Consider the following 20,248-nt stretch of genomic DNA (forward strand, 5'->3'; position numbering starts at 1 on the left):
AGGGATACAAAAATAACATGGACAGCAAGGCCATGTAATATTCTATAGGCCAACAATTTTTTTGTTAAACATCCAAATACAGTGAACAAAAAAGATCAACCTATTTATTTTACTAGCTCAGTAACTGCTTAGATTGTGTATTTATATATTTTTAAAGTTTCTCCTGGAACGAATTGAGTTTTCAACTTTAATTTATCACAACAATTCATTTCAAATGTAAGAAAAATTTTATTGGTCCATTAAACATTAAATCTGTAACAATACATTCACTCAGTATACAAAAGGAAGTGTCCATAAAATCCATTAACATGCTTTAAAAAGGCAAAGCTGTTGACTATTTTACAGTGAAGATGTTACAGTTCTGAAATCTTTACTAATCCTTAAAAGTCAAAGTGTTACAGTTACTACAGATCACAACACTCACAGAAAATGTTAAATAAACTAGCAAACCTCCACTTCACTGGGCTACAGCTTAATAAAATAAAACCACACACACACACCAAAAAGTTCCCTTGAGATATGAAGAACCTTGAAAAAGACTACTAAAAACCCCCTCACCATTAAGAAAATGCGTTTACATTTTGACTACTTTGCATCCAGCTTTCAAACATGGCATATACAAGACTGACCACCACTCACTGGTGGAAACAAAAAGCAGACAGTGAACCCGTATGTCCCTAGTAAGTATCTTCTTAGCTTGTATATGACAAGTTGAACTATTTTCTCTGAAAATCAATTCTCTTCGCTTTAAATCTGCTTGGATGTCCACAAACACCTAAGCACCTGGACATGTATCGGTAAGAGGAAAAATAAAGCTACAGTATGTGTAACTAGATATTATATCCCCATTGCTTTCCAAAATTCTTCTTGGCTTTGCACTGAGGCTTCTTTGGCAGAAGCATGGTTGCAGTGCTGCACCCTGCAGCTCTGGTGAGCAAAAGCCCTGGAAGCTTTAAGCTGCTGGAGTGGTTCCAAAACTGACAACTGTGGCTTGAAGAAGTTTGTGCAAATGGCTGTACACTATGGCACTGGGAGCTCTGGGAGACTGGCAAACAGGCAGAAGACAATATGGCTTATATCTGAAATAAATTCCAACTTTTAAAAAATAACATTATTTTTAACAGGTTGGAATGAGTTGAAACGGGGCTTGAGTTAAAAAACACAAAACAAAACTGGACTTAAGGCCTATTTGAAACCTACAGAGTTTCTTCAGGCATCAGAAAGCAGCCATCATGCCAGTCTCCTGAAGTTTCTACTTCAAACCCTCTGCAGTGTGTCTGCATCCCCGTCCTGGGGCACCTGGGCATTCTGCCTCAGGATGTTGAAAATGCAGACATACCAGTTCCCGAGCTATGTATCCTGCCAAGAGTACAAAAAGCCAAAGCTTTCTAAGCACTTCACCCCTGGCATTCCCTTGTACAGTCATGTGAAACAGTTCAAACTACTGTTTACAAAATTGAAAACACAAAGTAAAATGTCATAGTGCTGATTGTGTTTTCGTCCCAAAAGAACTTTTAGGCCACTTCAGAAAACAAGCAGCTTTCACAGAGGAAAAGTGATCCATATAATAAACTATGATCCTTGACTTTGCTTCAACACTGCAGGTTGTCCTGCTATAAAAAGGAAAGGATCAACAAGACCTGGCAAAGAAGTCTTCGCTAGTTTTTAGCACCAAAGACATCCCACTTGATAGGGGTCAGAATGGAAGTGAAGCAATGCCTTTAAAAAACAAATCCAAGGAGGAAAAAGGCAAATGAAATGAGGAGGTACAGCCTGCAAGCAAAAGCCGTTGCTTCTAAAGACCAGAAGGAAAGATGAGAGCAAAATTTTAGCTGCAGGTAATCTTGCTCATCTAGGCACACAGGTACAGTCTCATGATATTTTGCTTCATCAACTCATTTAGGAGGAAAGCCTAAAGGTTTATAGCATAAAATCTTTATAGCATGTTTTCAAAGCAGTCAGTGGATTATTTTGTTACCAATACATTCAGAGATGCCCATGATACTGTGGGCTGCTAGCCAAAGTTCGACCAGCACTATTTCGAGTGTCCAAATTTTCCTGATGCATTGGTCAAAACCAGAGAACTGTTAAAAACCAGCTTTTTTGCAAGTGCAACAGTTGCTTCACTCATAGCAATGTTCTAGCCCATAAAAAGCTGCACCAGGGGCTGATGAAGCAGTTATACATGCACAGTTTACAATTTCAAAGCGCTTCTAGATTTGGTGCTAAACACAAAGGTGCTAAAACACAAAATAAATAAATAAATAGACATGCAGTGTTTATGATTCTGTGAGGGGATAAGCCCTCCCTCTGGACTATGCATATGCTAGCAACACTGAATTACCCGTTTCAGACACAAGTGGCCCAACCTACTACAAGCTTTTTGAGCCTCATGGAAATGCTTGAAGTACAAAGCTAAGAGTATCACAAAAATGTAATTAACTCTGATGTGTGTGAACACAGTGGAGTTCCTTGCTTGGCATCCATCTGCAAGGGCTGCCTACGTGCTTTGAGGAACTAGCTGGTAAACAGCAAACAAGCATATCCATCTGCTTTCCACACATTCTTAATAAGGTTTTATGGTCTCATTTGTTAGTCCAGCTGTTTGGATTCAGAGGCTTGCTGTCCGAGTCCATCCCATTGATTTTACCCCAAACAATAACAAGTAATGACTGCAGCTCTCAGTTCCCTTCATGAGAAAAACTAAAATTATTCTAGTCTCGGACAGCAGTGCAGCAGTGAGGTTCCAAATAACCTTCCTTACAATAGCAAATCTGAAAGAGTAGGAAAAGGCCAATAAAACTGTCTCATCTTCTCAGCAGCACTAACTTCTGCCAACACGGTCTGTTCCTCCAAGATGTTCCTCCATTAAACAACTCAAATTCAAGTTTAATTAGAGGAAACTTCGTACAGGACGTGTTCTCTAGCCTTCCTGTCTTTGTAACAACAGCTTCCTTACTTCACACAGGCCAAAAATACTAGAAGCCAGAAACACTGCACCATTCACATTCAGGAACAATTTCAATGAACAATCATGGCACAAGGCAGGACAGACACTGAACAGCTAACTGCCTCAAGCAGAACAGCTGCCCACCTGCATGTGCTTTTAGGTATGTGTCAAGAAAGTTAACTGTTTACAATTTAAATGTAAGTGTAGGCAACAACTACTAAATTACTCACAAAAGCATCAGGCTCTCAGTGAGTTTTCCCAGTTCATCTTCCACTGTACAGCAGTATCCGAATCAGTCTCATCCCCAGAGGTCTGTCAAGCACAGACTATTTCATCGTCCACATGCACCATGGGTCTGACTGTCTTGTACACGCTGGCATAAGGTACAAGGCAGCATCACCCAGTCACAGGCTCAGTTCAGGTTTTCCAGTTCCAGTGCCACCTGAATTACCAGCTATCACAGCAGTAGGTACTGAAGGCACTTTAAAAGGTTTTAAAACCCCGTTTGTGTGAACTGTTTGGAATTTATGAACTGGGCATTTGACTCCTTCAACCACAGCCAAGGATTTTATTAAGTGGTTGCACATGGAAGTTCACAGTACGGATTTCGCAGCAAACATTCAGGCTGCAACATTTGCTGGGCCAGCAGGAAGCTGTGCCTCACTGCGGAACTAGAGACTTTGCACACCCAGCTGCCACCAGTTACTGCTTCCTTAGAGAAGTCTGGAGATCCACAGTTGGACCTGGGGCCACAGCATGGACATGCAGGTCCTCAAAGTTATTTTTGGGGTCTTTTCGCACAAAATTTGCTCAGAAGCAGACAAAGCAGTCTAGTTGGGTGCTCCCCCATTCCCTCCCTATGTATACCCTCACACCTAGATTCTGAAGGTCAATAGCTGGTGGAAAGGACGAAGGAACAACTCAGCGAGGCGTGTGCTCTGTAAAAAGAACAGACTCATGCCTCGCTGTGGACTTTCCTCCTACAACCCTGTTTCCTTTGTGCAAAATCTATTTCCTTAAATACAAACTACAAAAAAATGAGCACAAGGAGGTGCAGGAAGTCCTTATGCAGGCAGATACTCCCTACATAAAATTAGTGTTTTTGTAAACACGTAAGAACATACATTGGCCAAGATATGTATTAAGATCATCCACATTTGCGACTGGGATCCCTGCTGTCAGAACCACAGAACAGTTACATTCCCTGCATTACGCTTGACGTAGCGCATGCTCTCTTCTGTAGAGCTCCTTGCCCAGTGTTCTGTTATAAAAAACATTGCTACTTTTTAAAAAAACACGCTTGGTTTCTCATAGTACAACACACATTGCACTGGAAGGCAACTCCTGCAAGCCTCTGTACTTTAGGGAACGGCATTCGTCAAGGGAGGAACAAGAGCCTGGACCATCAGCTGCAGTTCACAGCTCTAGCACTGGATCGTGACTGCTTCTCAGAACAGCTGCTATGGTGGGACAACCAACTGTCAGACTAAATGTTAGTCATCATTGCAAAGCCCATAGGCTCTCACCTTAGGGATGGGACAGATAAAGGCTTCTGCATTGCAAATGCATTAACAAATGCCTTTTTCAGCTGCAGAAGAATCTGCACAGCTGGACTCCAAACGCAGAGACATACCGATGAGCCACCACGCTAGCAGAGCTCTTGGTGAGATCAGAAACCTCCCAGCAGAAGCAGAAGGAAATAAAACACCTGCCTCCCTCTCCAGAGCTATCTGTTGCTTTTCTAACTCAAAGCTAAGTCTCAACTGCTTTTTTCCCCCTGAAGTGCAAACAAGGAGAAGAGCAGCAAGTCACCTCTGGACAGACTTCTCCTTCCCTCAGATCTCATGACAGATGTATTTTGAGGCTCTTAAGCACTGGGGTAGGTGGTACAAGTATACAGGACTGCACACCTGTAGATTTTGTTTGAGGTAAGAGTGCATATGGTTGGGAAGATTGCACCCCCAGCAAGCTCCAAGGCAGACAGGAGCCCTAGGATACCATAGCAACAGGGCAGCTAATAGCGGTAATGAAATCAAGAGCAGAATTGAGATCTGTTACATTAGTATTACTCACCAGGTGTCCATTAGCCATCAATTATTGCAACAGAGCAAATGCATGCAAATATTTTGGCCACCTCATGGGCTTCTAGTTGTGCTTTTCTTTGTTTTGCAGAAAGCATTGGGTGAAGCTATAAGGGTCAATCATATTTCAAAAAAAACAACTGCTAAATCAGTTGTTTTGTTTATTTCATGCATATTTCACATTGTGTGTGTGTACACATGTATATGTAAGGAGAGAAGACAAAACTTCTGGTAGTAGCACAAGTCATAAATCCATGCCACTGGAATGTAGGTAACTACAGTGGGTTCAACCTTATTCAGCACTTATGGCATCTGAGTTGTTGTTCTACCACCAAATCATCTGCTTAAAGCGAGTAAAAGTGACATGGTTCTGACACGATATTGTCAAGTCAGTCATTTGTACTAAGGCAGCTGCTGTTACATGTGTCTTCTTGTCTTTGTTTTTTCTGCCTGCTTAGCCCACTGCTTGGAACAGTTCTCCAAAATAAGTTTAGTCTCCATTAATGGATTGGTTGGCTAAGTCTCATCCCAACAGCAAAACTAACATCAACAGAGGAGTATAAAAATATAGCAGTTAGAAAGGATACTTTCCAACCAACACACAGGCAGAAAAGGAAGATGATGCACTAGAGTCCTTTCCTGACCATCAATGCATTTAAAATATTATAGTAAGTAATGGAAACTGAAGATCCTGTGAGATGTTCAGACAAAAGTTGAAACAGTAGGGTAGAAAAGTACATGAGCATTCCACTTTCAAATTTAACAGCAATAGGCAGTGCTCCTGTCACTCGCATTTTCTCAACAGCAAACATTCTGAATAAGGAATGTACCATATCTTAGATCCCTGTGCAGTACACACAATTTTCAGTTTAAATGAGGTGGCAAAGCAAAGCTGAACAAAATTCTGAGTTTAAGAATTTGTGTGTAGAATTGCCCTTCTGTTAACAACTGGACCAGAAGTGAATTGCATAAAATATTCAGGTGCCTTTTAAAGTTATAATAGAATAAATACTCTATTATCATTGGTACATTCCTTTCTCAATCTAGGTATACAATAACTTAATATATTTAATATTTAGATAAATGATTTTTAGTGGATGCTTTGGCAGTCAAATTCTTACATATTCTCTATTTCTACAGAAGTATTTAGTTATGTTTTCTGAAAAAATATCCGGATGCTACTTAGAAGAATTCTCTGCTGTACAAAACAGCAGTCCAAATCATCACTGCAAACTGTAAAAGACACAGTTAATAAAAAGAGTATAAAAAGGAATGCATATTTGCTAGAAGATATCCAGCATTCACAGGAAGGAAGAAGATACACCTGCACTATGATCTTTTCTTTTCTTGATTATGAAGCCAGAGAAAGATTGTCAGTTATTTGAAAAGCATTTCACTTATTCCAGTTTATGCAACAACTGTGTTTGCTACACTCCACACCTAAGTTACAAAATTTTGGAACAGATTTGTTCCTTTGGGCAATGCTTGCTCATGATGACTTAAAAAATTTAAAAAAGTCTTCAATCATTTGTTTAGTCTGACTAAAAGTTTACTAACTGATACATTATGATAACTGGGCAATAGGTGTTTCCTCTTTACAAAATGACTGTTGTATTTTATCTGTAACAAAAAAAAAAAAAAGAAAAGAGAAAAACACGGAAGGCCCTTCTGAATGTTCACACTGAGAACTCTCTGGATGGACAACAGAGTGGAGCAGTAAGAGTCCACAAGTACAGACAGACACAAACCCAGCAGGAGACCATCTTAATCCAGAAGATGGACCAGGTTCCGGTGAAGAATTTTTCCATCTGAGCACTTTCATAACTGTTAAGAGGAAAGAAAAGAAAAGAAAAAAAGAAACAATAAACTCACTATTCATATCTCAGACTACAGTACCCTCTGTTTTTCCAAGTGGGTAACAGACTTCAGCTAGGTTAACCCAGACATGAAGCAGAGGACAGCAGCCCTTTACAGAGCAAGATCTTGCTCAAGAACTGCCAGCGAAAGACCTGAAACGTCTCTTCCAGCTTCTTACTTAAGGAGAAGACACAGCAATGACAGAAGTTCCTGTCCACATCTCCCCTCTCAATGCAGAGAGGCATTAATTTCTCAGCTTTAAAGACAGACACTTACTGGAACCAGTGAGTTACTGTCATCATCACGTAGAGCGAAGCCAAGAAGAAAACGAAGTGGAAGTAGGCGTAACTGTATACTGTGCCTTTCTTCTCATCGTAAATCACAGTCTGACCTCCCCTTTTTTCAACATGCTCTTCAGCATCACCTGTAAGAGACAGGAAACAACAAAGCTTTTGCAGATTTATTAAGAACTGAAAACAGCAGCTGGCATCACCAAGAGCACAGCAAAAAGTCTACAGGGTGATTTAGGAAAGCAACACTTGAACACTTCCTTGCCCTCAGGGCATGGGTCTAAGCCTTTGGTAAGGAAAATCAGATTGCCACGGAAATCCTGCCTTGTATCAGTTTCCTGGCCTACTGGCTAGTTTTTGAGCATTTGGGCCATTTAAATTGCTCTACCTGTAAAATATTCCTCCCACAAGTTCCAGCTAATAACCCCAACCGTACCAGGTCCGCAAACAGGACACTCCCTTCCTAACTCACTCCTGGACTGCAGTCCCTGCAAAGCCACTGAGACAAAAATCCAGCAGTCACACCCACAAGCATGCAAAGAGCAGAGATTACTCTGTGTATGTTGCAGTAATGAAATGTTCTTTAAGGAATCATTAACTAGCCTGTTGTTTTAAAATGGTATTGTTACATCCCCTGCCTTTTTCCCTAACCTAACTCTGAGCACTTCAGCTGCTTCAGTTTGATATGCTACAGAACAAGGATACAAGCAGCTTGCCATGTGGAGTTGTGTCCTTACTCTCTTGGCTTTAATCTGAAAGCCACTAGTGAGATAAATTGTGCAGTGAAAATGTTAATTACCATCTCCATCAGGCACACAGCAAAAGCAGCAACGAGCTACCTGTGGAACAGACAACAGGAAGGGTTAGAGTCTGTGCTACAGCAAAGGAGCAGAACAGCTGGTGAAGGAAGGGCTGTTATGTCTATGTTACAGACACTGATTTAGAAAAGTCTAGTTTATTTCCAACCAGCACAAAACTCAAATTAGGATATGCCAGGTAGTTCATAACAGCAGTTTCTAAGCTTTGGAAAAACCTACTCAGTAAGATTTGGAGCAAATAAACCATTCTTTGAGATTCACTCTACCCAGTTTACATAACTCAAGGTCAAACACAGGTGCAAAGAATTATGACGATGCTGGAAAAGCTACAGTAAAGCAGTTGCACATTAGTAGTTCAGAGGGGACTTACCTCTTCAGACTTGCATCTGAGGGCTTTTTAAATAAAAAAATTCTCTACTGAAATAAAAGTGTAAGGAATTTTTAAAACCTTGCTGTACGGGTAGGAAATCACAACTGCACAAGCTAAGTCAGAAATGTACTTTGTAAGATTTTTCTAAAATGGAGCCAGAATGAATACAAGTAGAAAGAGTAAAAGCAGAAAACTGGTCTTACTGCTTCATTTAAATGAAGATCTTATCTTTTTTTAACTGATGGAAAAAGGAAGGCTGAAATTGACACTTTGTACTGAGGGGTAATATAAATGGGAAAAGGGTGCTGACTATCCAATAAATATATCAGTGCATTTTCTGTATCAGACCACAGTACGAGCCAGCACTTTCTGTAGTGCATCACCAATGTTATCTGTTCTGATAAAATCCTCTTCTGGAAGTTATTTTGGTTGTGGTCTGATGAAGACAGCGAACCCTATCAGGAAAATTCCCTTCCCTAACTACTATATCAATCAGTCTTTACTGTACGGAAGTATATTAACTTTGTTAATATACATTAGTTCACAATATACACTGTGATGTAATCAGGTAGTGGAGTTTCACTGGAGACTTTGATACTGTTCATACTTTAAAAAAATACAAAACAAGCTGTCCTTTAGGACAGCTTGGCTGTGGAAATAATGACTTTGCTTATTGGAAGCTTAGAGCTATCCATGAAGGCTAAAAGATACCCCTGGACAACCAAGATGATGCCAGCATCCCAGCTCCTCTAACACATCTTTCAAATCCTCCCAGCATCATAGATAAGTAACTATTGCAAGACTGACCCCAGGGACATCTGGATCAACAGATAATCAGCAAGAACACTGCAGATACATCACTGCTTTGCAAAGTTTTACTATGACTAGTAAACAGTACCGTGGTTGGTTAGTCAAATCTGAATGCTTGAAGGGTATAAGGTTCCTGCATAAAACCACATTCGGGGTGCCCCAATTTGGCTGGGACACCTTGTGTGCATGAACAAATATTTACCCTTGTAATTCTATACCTTGTGTTCTGGCCTCTCTCCCTAGTTGGCAGGCCAGTTGCAAGTTTTCCCCAACACCCCCAAAAATCAGATAGCAAGCCTTTAAGGTAAAGTGTCCCAACGAAAACATCACACGGCAGTCTTTACCATGCATATCTGTGATTACATATACTTGCTGGGTTCATAAACTCATGAGAAGCCAAAAAGCTCATTCCTTTTTAAGAGGCTGGCTGAGAGTTTAAATAAACCCTTATTCTGTATCTCTCTCTACTGCTGTGCCAAGCCTCACCTACAGTGCCAGCTTGAGCTCCTGTTGGGCTGCACTCACATTCTGAAGCAAGTGCTGAATTCCTTCAAACTTTTTTATTCAGTTGCAATAAAGTCACTGCGCACACAGAGAAATGAAATTAGTAGTGCTGGCACACATACTGCTAGCTCCTTGTAATGCTCGGTTGTCTTCAGCATAGATGCCCACAAACCCTCTGTACAACACAAGCAACTGCAGAGCTCGTTCACACTCCTGGCCAGGAGACAAAGGCCTTTTGCCACAGCAAAGGCAATCAGAGTGCAATTAGTTGCTCTTCACCAGTCACTTTTTACATTTACGTTCAGCAGCTCTTGTATTGCTCTTTAAAACCAAATAGTCCTGAAATAATCCTGTTGGCAAGCCCTGCAGCAGACAAGCCAGACCCTCCCAGTGATGGGGCCACAACCAGTGCCTGCACTGTGCCAGCCACCCTCAAGCTGCCTGCTACTCCTGCCACAGGGTGCACTGCAGCCCCAAGCCCTTTGGAAAAGGTCTCCTATGGCATAATACTGGCAGAGGAAGGCGGGTGGGTGTGAAGGGCAGCTGTTTGCTACAGTGCCCCCCTTGCCCTGCCCTGCCCCTCCTCAGCACAGGGCAGGAAGGCACAGGTCCTGCCTGGACCTGCCCAAGGTACACCAGGCCATGTCTTGGTGCTTGATGCTGACCTGCTGGCAGGCTGCCCACCTGAGAGGGCTGGGGTGGGGGCGAGGAGCCACTGGGTGCTCAGCTGCTCGGCACTGGCACCAGCACCCCGTCCGGTCACACCATCTTGCCAGAGGAAAGCTCTGCCGGCACTGACACATTCCCACAGTGAAACGTGTTTTGCTTCCCCGCACCCAGCTACCGCAAACACCGAGTGCCTCAGCGGATACTTCTGCATTTTTGGATTTGCACAAACACTCGGATTAAAGACTTGGAAAATCGAAGTTAAAACTGCAGGTGCAGGTAACACTAGTGCAGAGAGACCTAGGGATGGAGATGCATCCTCTGAACACACACACACATACATTTGAAGAGGAACACTAACAAGCCTAAGTAAGGAGTAACTTACTCAGCAAAACCCCACCAATTCCCCAGTGTTTCTGGGTGTTGCCAGGATAAGACGACCAAAGGAACAGGCATACAGAACGAAGAAACACGTACCGCTGAACCAGGGACAAGAAATGAAATCTGAGATGAAATTATAGGCAAAAAGAAAGGAAGTACTTATGTGTGGAAATAAGATAGAAACTTGGGCTCTTAGTCCGTTGCTACGGGAACAAAGGCAACCAGGACTGAAAAAGTTCAAGAACGCCTCCACTTCTTCATAGCTTCCCAGCAAACCTTTCCTTTAAATAGGAGGACATAATCTTGTGTGGAGCAGCACAACAAGATTCATGGGAAGCCTGTAGGATGTTAAATCAACTGCAAGAGCAACAAATTATTTCAGTACATAAAAGGCACCTCCACAGGACCAGAAAGAGCTACAAAAGGGTCAATGTGGACAAGTGTTCTGACAAGTCCCTACCCTGAGGCACACAGCTATGAACAAACTTTTGTTTTCACCTAGTTACGGATGACTTAGCCATGAAAACAACAGCAAGAAAAGCACATGAGGAAGTCGGTACAGAAATCCTGTGGGAGGGAGCGAGAACTCACGTCAGTTTCAGGTGTTGCATATATTCCCCTCAGTGCCTCTGAGCTTGCACGTGTTGTTGAAGTCAAACTAGGAGGAAAAGAAAACACTGTCAAAACCTCAGCATGAGTATAAAGCCCAACAGTGTGATTTTTCAACACCACAGCAATCATAAATGGTCTACTCCCATTATCTAAGCTAAGCATTTGCCTGGACGTAGCAACAAGCACTAAGCCTGTGAAAAGTTTGTTCTGCACAAGTATAAACCAGCCTGAAAACAGCCACTGGCCAACTCAGTCTGAATCACGAGCTTAAGAAGTAGGTCACTCATGAAAGGTGAATTCATCACCATCAGACAGCAGCAGACAGCTAAGTGCTCCAATTTGCAATTCAGAAGAGCTCTCCCCTGCCGTGCACAACCGGTGCTTTTATATTAACTGCACAGCCATCGCTTTGGCTCAGCATTTCTGTAAAAGCTTTGCCATCGAAGTAACAGGTCACTGGCAGCAGTTTTCAAAAGTAAATTACCAACAACTATTGTCTGTGTACCAGTTCCTGGAGATCACTTTCTTGCATGACTGTAGCTGTCTGGGGGGAATCCTTTCTAGTTTCTCCTGATCAGAAATATTTCTTGCCCAGTCTTCCCCTTACAGGATGTGTAATGCAAACTTCCCACTACCCACAGGGAGACGTGTGTTAATGCTTTGCTGTACACACTGAGCCTTAGTAATACTTTAAAACATTCCCCTGAAGGCCTTCCTATCTCTGCAGCTACATGGCACACCCCCCTGCAGGCTACCTGAAGGTTTTCTGCATTCCTGAAACACCCTGCGGCACTGCAAATACTGTTCTAATGTGAACTAGATCCATGACACATGATATCCATGTATTTGATACCAGAATTAAAAGGTATCAGAAACAGAGGAGTAGCTGTGCTACCTCTTCTTCAGAAAGTCTCTCATTTTAATTTCAAAATTATGAAGAAGTTTCAGTATGTGAATTTTCAATTGATTCAAAAGCAGAACCTGCTCAAAATCCTGCAGCAGACAGGCAGTGCTGTCTCCTGGCAACCCGCACAGCCAAAACAAGTGATACATCACCTTTCAGTCATCAGCAACTGCCCCCTCCCTGTCCCGCAGCATGACTTAATTTATCGATGTGAGTGCAATAATACGAGGTAAGCATCACAACTATATGGGCACAAACAGATTTTTTTAGAGCAGGAGATTGCTGGCAAATCCTGATGGCAGTACTGTGTTCATCATTTGTTCAACAGAAGACCTAAACACTCCATTTTGTTTGTTTTAAAGACCCTCAAGAAGCAGTCATAGCCTCTGCCAGGAGGCTACAAAAATTTCAAATAGCTTTTTTAGATGGACATAACTGCTTAGAGTTTTTTAATAGAAAGAGTAAATACCGAATCAAAGCCCTCTCAGACTGTTGGGATCACAGACAGCTTGAAATTTTCCCCTCCTTTTCTAGATACAAATTGCTCTATTTGGTTTTAATGAAATATAGTTCTTTCAAAAGTTGTATTACCTTGTTGAACATTTTTGGCTAAAATATCTAACCATTCTGAAACTGAGGAGAATATGAACCTTCCATCTCAATTCTATTCTACTTCTCCCCATTACTTTGCCTGCATGAGACCTGCTATAAGCCTTTACTAGTTGGACCGTGATATCTGCATTTACAGTGAGGTAACCGCAAACCCCCAGACTTACCAAGAATATAAAATGCAGCCAAACAAAATGGTAGTACCCAGGCCAGTAACCAGGTTTTCATCTCTGTGCAGGCCTTGACTAAATTCAGGTACACAGATTGTGATATTCTGATTGTTTTCATCCAGCACTTCACAAAAAAAAACACCAAAGGAACAGTTAGGAAAGATCATTTCACTGCATTTCAATATAGTCTTCACACCAAAGGTTTTCAGTCAAATATTTTTATTACTTCAGACACTTGTGTATGTACATTTCAGTTGTGTCTATCTATCTTTTTAAAAGATTACACAGAAAAAATTCTGTACATCTGACCTGGCAGATTCTGTGTTTCAAGCAAAACAAAAATGCAACTTAGCAGGTTACTAAAATTTCTTGTTTGACCAGAGCAGACAAGTAAAAAGACTGCTTTGTGAACTAACAGGTTCAAAGTTTACTAACACTTCACCCAAGACTACAGAGCCATGTAAGACCAAAGTAAGTACAGACCTGACCACAAGCTTCTTTGACAGCAGGAGTGCCTTGAGGACAACTATGAAATTCATACTCAGTCAAAGAGAAAAATGGTGGTCTGTAGTTGCCCTGTTCTATACAGAAGACCAAAGAAAAGTACAGGCAGCAGTTACAGGCAGGATTTTATCTTAACATCTAAGCAATATTACTTCTAGGTTCCTGAAATGAAACCAATTCAGTCCTTGATCTTGCAAGATGCACATGGCTTTTTGGTGTCTGCTTGAAGATAAGACAAGGCAGAGTAGTAGCCTGCAGCATCACCCCAAAGCAAGAGATTACAGCTGCACCTCATCTCAAATCAAGAGCCTTTTGAGACAATACTGTTTAAGGCAAACTGTGTTCCCATCTCCTCTTCCCTTCCAGCAGCCACACTGCATCCCCACTGGGACAGCGCAACTATTTGTAAGGGCAGAGGGCAAAATGCAGCCAAGGCTACACCCAGGTTAAAAATAAACTCAAAATTCAGTCCCCTGACCTGGTGGGGGAGGACTGTGCATGGCCCTGCACGGCTGCACAAATGGCTTTATCAACACACAGCAGGGACAGGGCAGAGGTGGGAGAAAAAGAAGAGATGACAAGCCTTTATAAAAGACCTTGGTCAGAGATGTGCAGAATCCCCCACCAGCGTCCACCAGGGATGCATCTGCAGCAGGGTGGGTTCACTGTTTGGCAGGTCTTTTATCTTTTCAGTTCCAGACTTAGTTAAGACACAAAGCGATAACACAGGTTCAGCAGACATTACCTTGTGTTTGCCCACTCCTTCTAAACATATTTGCAACTCTGCTTTTTGGGTGTTGTATATAAATACTTGTGGCTTGCATTTTCTTCAGGCCTGGTTTGCAAAGTGGCCAGTTTGCAAGATGGCCAATTGGAAAGTCCTTCCTTGAGGAATGAGTCAACATTAGGTAAGTTCATGGCAAATATCAGTGACAGGGCATGAGACACATTAGTAAGTGCCAGCACCCCATACATTCTCCAGCACATGCCACTATAAAAGCTGCACAGGCCAGTATGAGAGTCCTTATCATACAGACAGGGGGGAAAGGTGCACCTCTGAGAACAGATGACAACCATGAGAGTTCTCTGGCCTGGGAAGACCAGAAAGGACCATCTGATTCAGGAGGTCTGAGAGAGCGTGCTTGATGTATACTCTGACAAATGCAACAATCACACTTGCAAAACCTACAAGAACTGGAGCATTCACTTAACATCTGAAAGCTTTGTTTGTCACCAGTTAATACCATACACCACTTTCTTCACCTTTTTTCTTCTTTTTTTTAGTGTCAAGTCTTATCAGTAATTCAGATACCTTCTAAATTAACTTCTATATTCATTCAAGAACACTGCTTAAGCTCCATCAATAAATTATCCATCTAAATACTGTTTTTCTTTCTTAGATCTAAAATACAATGTGCATGTGCCTGTGCCTACACAAGTGTGACAGCGGGAAGATTCTTTCCCCCACCTCTCCCCTTTCTTCTTAGGGGGTGTCTGTAAAAAATTCTCCTTCCTGCCAAAAGATTTTTTCTCTTTAGTTATTGTTAGTTATTCAACAGTAAAAGTTGAGCAATAATTAAAAAAGGGGGTTTAGCATTAGTAATTTGAACCAGAAAAGTCATCTTTAAGTGAGAAGAATGCTCCCTGTCCAAATAGGTGAATCTGATGGTTACCTGGGAAAAGGAAACAGTTTCAGTTGTGCTTGTCAAGTCTTGCTGGGGTTTTGTAGCATAAAGAACATAAAAGTCTAGGGAGTTCCCTACTCTGGGCTTGCAATGCCAATAGTGAGAAGGCAAGCGGAGTGCAGGAACTCTGCTGAAGAACAGCATCATCTCACACAACTGCAACATAACTCCAAGTCCTTCCTTTCTCAGAATGTTTCCTCTCAAAATGAAAGATGAATGGTACTCAAGTTTCTGCTCCATTAGGAATCCAGTGCTAAGGCTATCTAGCATACCAGTTCTAGGAGAAAAGAAGTGATTTTAGTATGCACTTTGATGGCCAGCACCTACTAACTGGTGGTGGACTGAGTCAACTTTTGGATGGAGCTGATCACCCCATTCTTCCAGAGGCATCCAAGAGCCATTTGTTCCAACTCCTTCCCCATCATGTGACCAAACACATTATGTATTTAGTCATATTCTATTGTACAAGAACATGCACTTGCCACATGAGGAATAGGCTACAAGACTCTGGGAAATCTGTCCACGGGAAGCAGGCTGGAATTGCTCTGGTGCAACAGATGCAACTCACCCAAGGTAAGTTAAGCTCCTCTAAACAAAGCATTTAAGGTACATGGTGAGTGCCAATTGCATGGGTTCTCTGCTGCATAGATTTATGTTTAGGATTCGCAATTTCTTCTGCGTGGGCCAGAACAGACCAAACCCAGCACTCCTATATCCCCAAATCTATTTAACTCAGGTTCGTTAAATTCTTGCTTTCAGTACATGGCATGTCTAAAAGAATTTGCATAAAGCATTATAAAACTTACTAGTTTCTGGTGGCTTGCTGGATAGTGCTGAGAAAGTGAGGTACATGACGTAGCAACTGATAACTCCTGACTGCAGCAATCCAGAATGGGGCTGGCCTTTACAAGAAAGAGGAAAATAAATTATTTTAACAAGCTGAAAAAGAAACTCCTATCCTTTAAATAACAGTACTTATTATACTTAATATAATAAGTACTGTTATTTAGTACTTAACTAGTTTCTTTCAGAAGAGTATCTTTTATGTTTTACTTTGAGCAGTCCCTAAGTCTTTGAGGCAGTTTAGATACATTTCCACTGGCATGTAAAGAGGCTGTCCCTTAGTTCTGCTGGCTGTTTTAGAAAGGTATTAAATATTCCCATGTAAGTAAAGAATCACCCCTCTGCTCTCTCCCAAAGCACCAGCTTTCCAAAACCTATTGACAAGCTGCCATGATAATTTTATTTGCCTGTAAAATTTGTGCTGGAGTCACTCCAATTATTATTTCCAGGTCCAATGTATGCAAGATACTAACAGCACACATAAAATACACCAAAGCATGAAATACTGCTGTCAGCTTCTCCAGGCCCAAACTTTACAGATGGTAGATCACAAGCAGTCAAGAGTAAATGATAAAACAGCGGTGAATGAGTTTGACAGCTATTACCTCAACTGCTACCATGGTAAGAGTTGTGTAAGCTCCACAACACATTACCAGCCACCAACATTTGAGCCCTCTTTACAGTATGCCTGCCTGATGGCACACCCAGAACGTCTCACAGCTCTGTAGATGCAGCAGCTGAGCGGATGACCAGCAGCAACACTTCATAGTGTACTTAAAGGGGCAAGAGCAGCACCAGCTCTGAACTGTCATGAGACTCTGCCCAGACATGGCTCATGCCTCCAGACACCCAACTGTGGCAGCACCAGAAATCCAGGAGAAGAGGTCAGCAGACTCACGATTCTGGACACACGGTGATATGGCCACCAGCGACACAAAGAGGCACAGGCCACCATTAACACCGATCAGGACCTTGTTGTACATGCAGCCATCAGCGCGCGTGTAGAAAAGAGCCATGAGGACCAGGGCTGCCACAGCAACGGAGTACAAGATGAGAGTGACCAGGGCAAGCAAACCATTCCACATCTGCTTGTGGTTTGCACCTGCAGTCCTGGGGAGAGAGAGAGACAAGCACCTTATCTTTTTCTTCCCTTCCTGAAAATATAAAAATCTAGCAACTGAATAGTGCATATCCTCAAACACAAAAGACAGTGCTTACTCTCCTGAAGCATGTGTATGTGACTATACCAACACAGGTCTTTGCAAGGTTCCTCCCATGAAACAGAAGGAAACATTCCAAGGTTCCTCCCATGAAACAGAAGGGAACATTCCTTAGCATTCATGTTTGCCTTCTGTATTATCATGCCCAGCTGTTTCTGCAATTATAGCCCATTGTGACTCCTAGAATTCCCAGTCTCTGGTATCGGCCTGTCAGCACATCTCACCTCAATACTTCAGGGACTTCCTCAGCAGGAACTTGGGAATGCCCCAGGCTCAGCTAGCAGGTGGTGCTCTTCACACAAGGACAGCAAAGGCATATCACTTGGCACAGCTGCTCTTCTGGCCCCTGCACTACCTGGACAGTTCTACTACCCCCCTTGCTCAAAAAGCGTCCTCCCCCTTTGGGTCTATCCCACCAGTCTCCCTCAGCTAAAGCTGTCCATCTTGTCTTCCTCTCTTCACCTTCCAAGTACCTTTTGGAAATATCATTGGGGTTTTTTTTAGGAGTAGCAACTAAAAAAGTTGTTTTGACACCTTTTTGGTGCAAAGGAGGTTTTTCGGGTTTTGATCTTGTTTTGGTTTTTTTTGTTGGGTTTTTGTTGTTTTGTTTAGTGGAAACATGACTTACTTCAAAAGAGTATCTAATGTTGAGAGTGCTGCTGTTGGAAATATTTCATCCACAGAAAAGCAGCTGCTGTAATTAACAGCAAAAATATCTGCAGTATAAGGAGATCCTACCCCTTACTCCATGAAAACAGGTATTTGACAAAGCAGAAAGGTTTGCTAAAACTCTTAGCAGTCAGTATGCTAACTAGAACAAGAGAGGACTGCAAAGGTTTGCAGAGGAAGAAATGAAAGACAAAAAGCATGGAGGTGGAGGTAGAGGATCCTGCATATATGTGGGAGGACAAATTAAATATTTGAAATGTATTAAAGGCTAAGGCCTAGGAAAGCAATAGCAAATATGCTTAAACCAAAAATAAAGTCAATGCCAAAACGGGGTATATGTGGATTGATAATGGAATATTATGTAGATGAAAGCAAAAAAGTTGAAGATAAAGCAGCAGTTCTCATGTCAAGAAAAAAAATTTAATGTGCATTAAGCTGACACAAAAAAGCAGGATTTACCAGTTTACATCACTGCACACAGCTCACAGTTACATTTTGCAAATCCAGTTTTATTCCCTTGCACCCCCTCTCTTTCTTAGCAGGTATATTTTCATACAAAATATAAACTAACTTAAAGTAAGACACTTCTGCATCCCAACACACTATTACATACTGGAAGATGAGCAATTCCAGTTAAGAATAAATCACCAGAACAGAAGTGAGTAAGGAGGAAACACCTTTGCTGAGGAAGGAGAAAGTGGATGTAGCAAAGATGAACAGCTCTAAATATTGGCATTAAAGTGTCTTCTTTCAGAAATTACATCCATGCTACTTTTAAATTCTTTGTTACAAGAAATCTATTGTTCAGGAGTCCACCAGAATTTTACAGAAGTAACTACTTGCCCAACACATACCAATTTTTATTCCATTTGTGTGCAAACTCAACAAGCAGGATGAGCTGAATGGCAATGAAAAGGAAACCTCCTGTTGCTCCTACGTAGCGCCAGGCTGCAAAGCAGAGGGGCAGAAAATAGGTCAAACTGCAGTCACCTTTCCCTTAGGATAAAATGGAATTATCGTCTATGCAGTGAAGCTGTTATGCTGTTTGAATATCCCAAGCCCACAGATATAGCAGGAGATGAGAGATTTTAGCTCAGCTAACTCAAGCTTACCTCCCTGATGAATTCAGCTTGCAACCTGCCACACTTTCAAAATAAGCCTGTTAGGACATTTACTGAGTTTCCCTAACCTAGAGAATTTTTGTGGAGACTGAGTTACTATATTCAGACAGAAAATACTGAAACCTTTATTTGTGACTGGTGGGAGGGAGGTAGTGTGAAGGCATTTTCACAGGCATCTAAACCCTGAAATTGCAAGGTACTGGAACCCAGTACTAAAAAGGGCAATTTCTTCCTTTCCAGATTCCAGTACCACAGAAAAACAAAGGTGGAGCTTATCTATTTACAAGTGTTGTCCCTAGCCACTCCCAAAGAGATGGGAACACTTGATACTCACTGACTAGTTTTCAGACAAGTTACTTGACTACTTAACCACTGACCTACATATACTGTATTTGGGTAGCTATTTGGAAACTTTGGAGAAGAGACCTCTATTTTGCAACATCAGAAGTGTCTGAGGAAATACTGATACCTGTTTAAATGTTCAGTTGCTTATACAGCTTGTGCTTATACAGCCCAGGCATAGGCTATAAATGACTCCAAACATGCAGCTGATTTCACTGAATATGACCAAGGAAGTGTACTAGTGAAATTCAGCCATATCCTACCATTGTGTTTTCCTTTTGAAAAAAGCTTGTGGGAGTGAAGTGGAAGAACAGAACAGTCAGGTCACGTTACCCTTAGCAGAAGATGCAGAGATTTTTTTTGGTTTTTTTTACTGTACCATAACCTCCTTATTTGAAAGCAAGCAGAAACGCTATTTTTCTGGTTTTGCTAAGCATATTATATGCACTTGATAAGCATGCTGTTCTTCAAACAAACAAAACAAAACCCCCAAAAAGCTAGCATATAAAAAAGTACATATAAAAATATGCAGGGAACAAGGTGTGTGCATGTGTTTGGGAGAGGCAGAGCAGGAAAAAGCAGACCACCAATGCAGTGAGTAATTAAATAGCCAGACTTTCATGATATCCCACTGCCACAGGCAGGACACTGCAAGACGTTTTAGATCCATCACATATAAATTTAGCAAGGCCAGTATAGATTTAACACTACAGCCCAGCCAAAACTTGTGCTTGCACATAATACTCCTCCATTATTAACAAACTGCTAAGCTTGAGAAGCATAGCAAGAGTTTGTTTTGGTTGGTTTTGTTTGGTTTTCTGTGTTTGGTTTTTTTTCTTCAA

General features: G+C 41.7%; 1 protein-coding gene across 2 annotated transcripts in view; it reads right to left on the reverse strand.

The window, feature by feature from the left end:
* Window positions 1-208: 208 nt before the first annotated feature.
* SERINC5 (serine incorporator 5) overlaps window positions 209-20,248 on the reverse strand; it is a 43,965-nt gene continuing 23,925 nt past the window's right edge. For both annotated transcript variants that reach the window (XM_055790769.1, XM_055790770.1), the window contains 8 exons: window positions 18,798-18,891; window positions 16,953-17,164; window positions 16,018-16,113; window positions 13,020-13,146; window positions 11,319-11,385; window positions 7,978-8,017; window positions 7,165-7,312; window positions 209-6,855 (listed from right to left, as the gene is read on the reverse strand). In XM_055790769.1, coding sequence (XP_055646744.1) covers window positions 6,708-6,855; window positions 7,165-7,312; window positions 7,978-8,017; window positions 11,319-11,385; window positions 13,020-13,146; window positions 16,018-16,113; window positions 16,953-17,164; window positions 18,798-18,891 — 932 coding nt within the window. In that variant the 3' untranslated portion in view covers window positions 209-6,707. The remainder of the gene's footprint in view (window positions 6,856-7,164; window positions 7,313-7,977; window positions 8,018-11,318; window positions 11,386-13,019; window positions 13,147-16,017; window positions 16,114-16,952; window positions 17,165-18,797; window positions 18,892-20,248) is intronic.

Source organism: Falco peregrinus, chromosome Z (assembly GCF_023634155.1).
Source record: "Falco peregrinus isolate bFalPer1 chromosome Z, bFalPer1.pri, whole genome shotgun sequence".
NCBI classification, from domain to species: domain Eukaryota; kingdom Metazoa; phylum Chordata; class Aves; order Falconiformes; family Falconidae; genus Falco; species Falco peregrinus.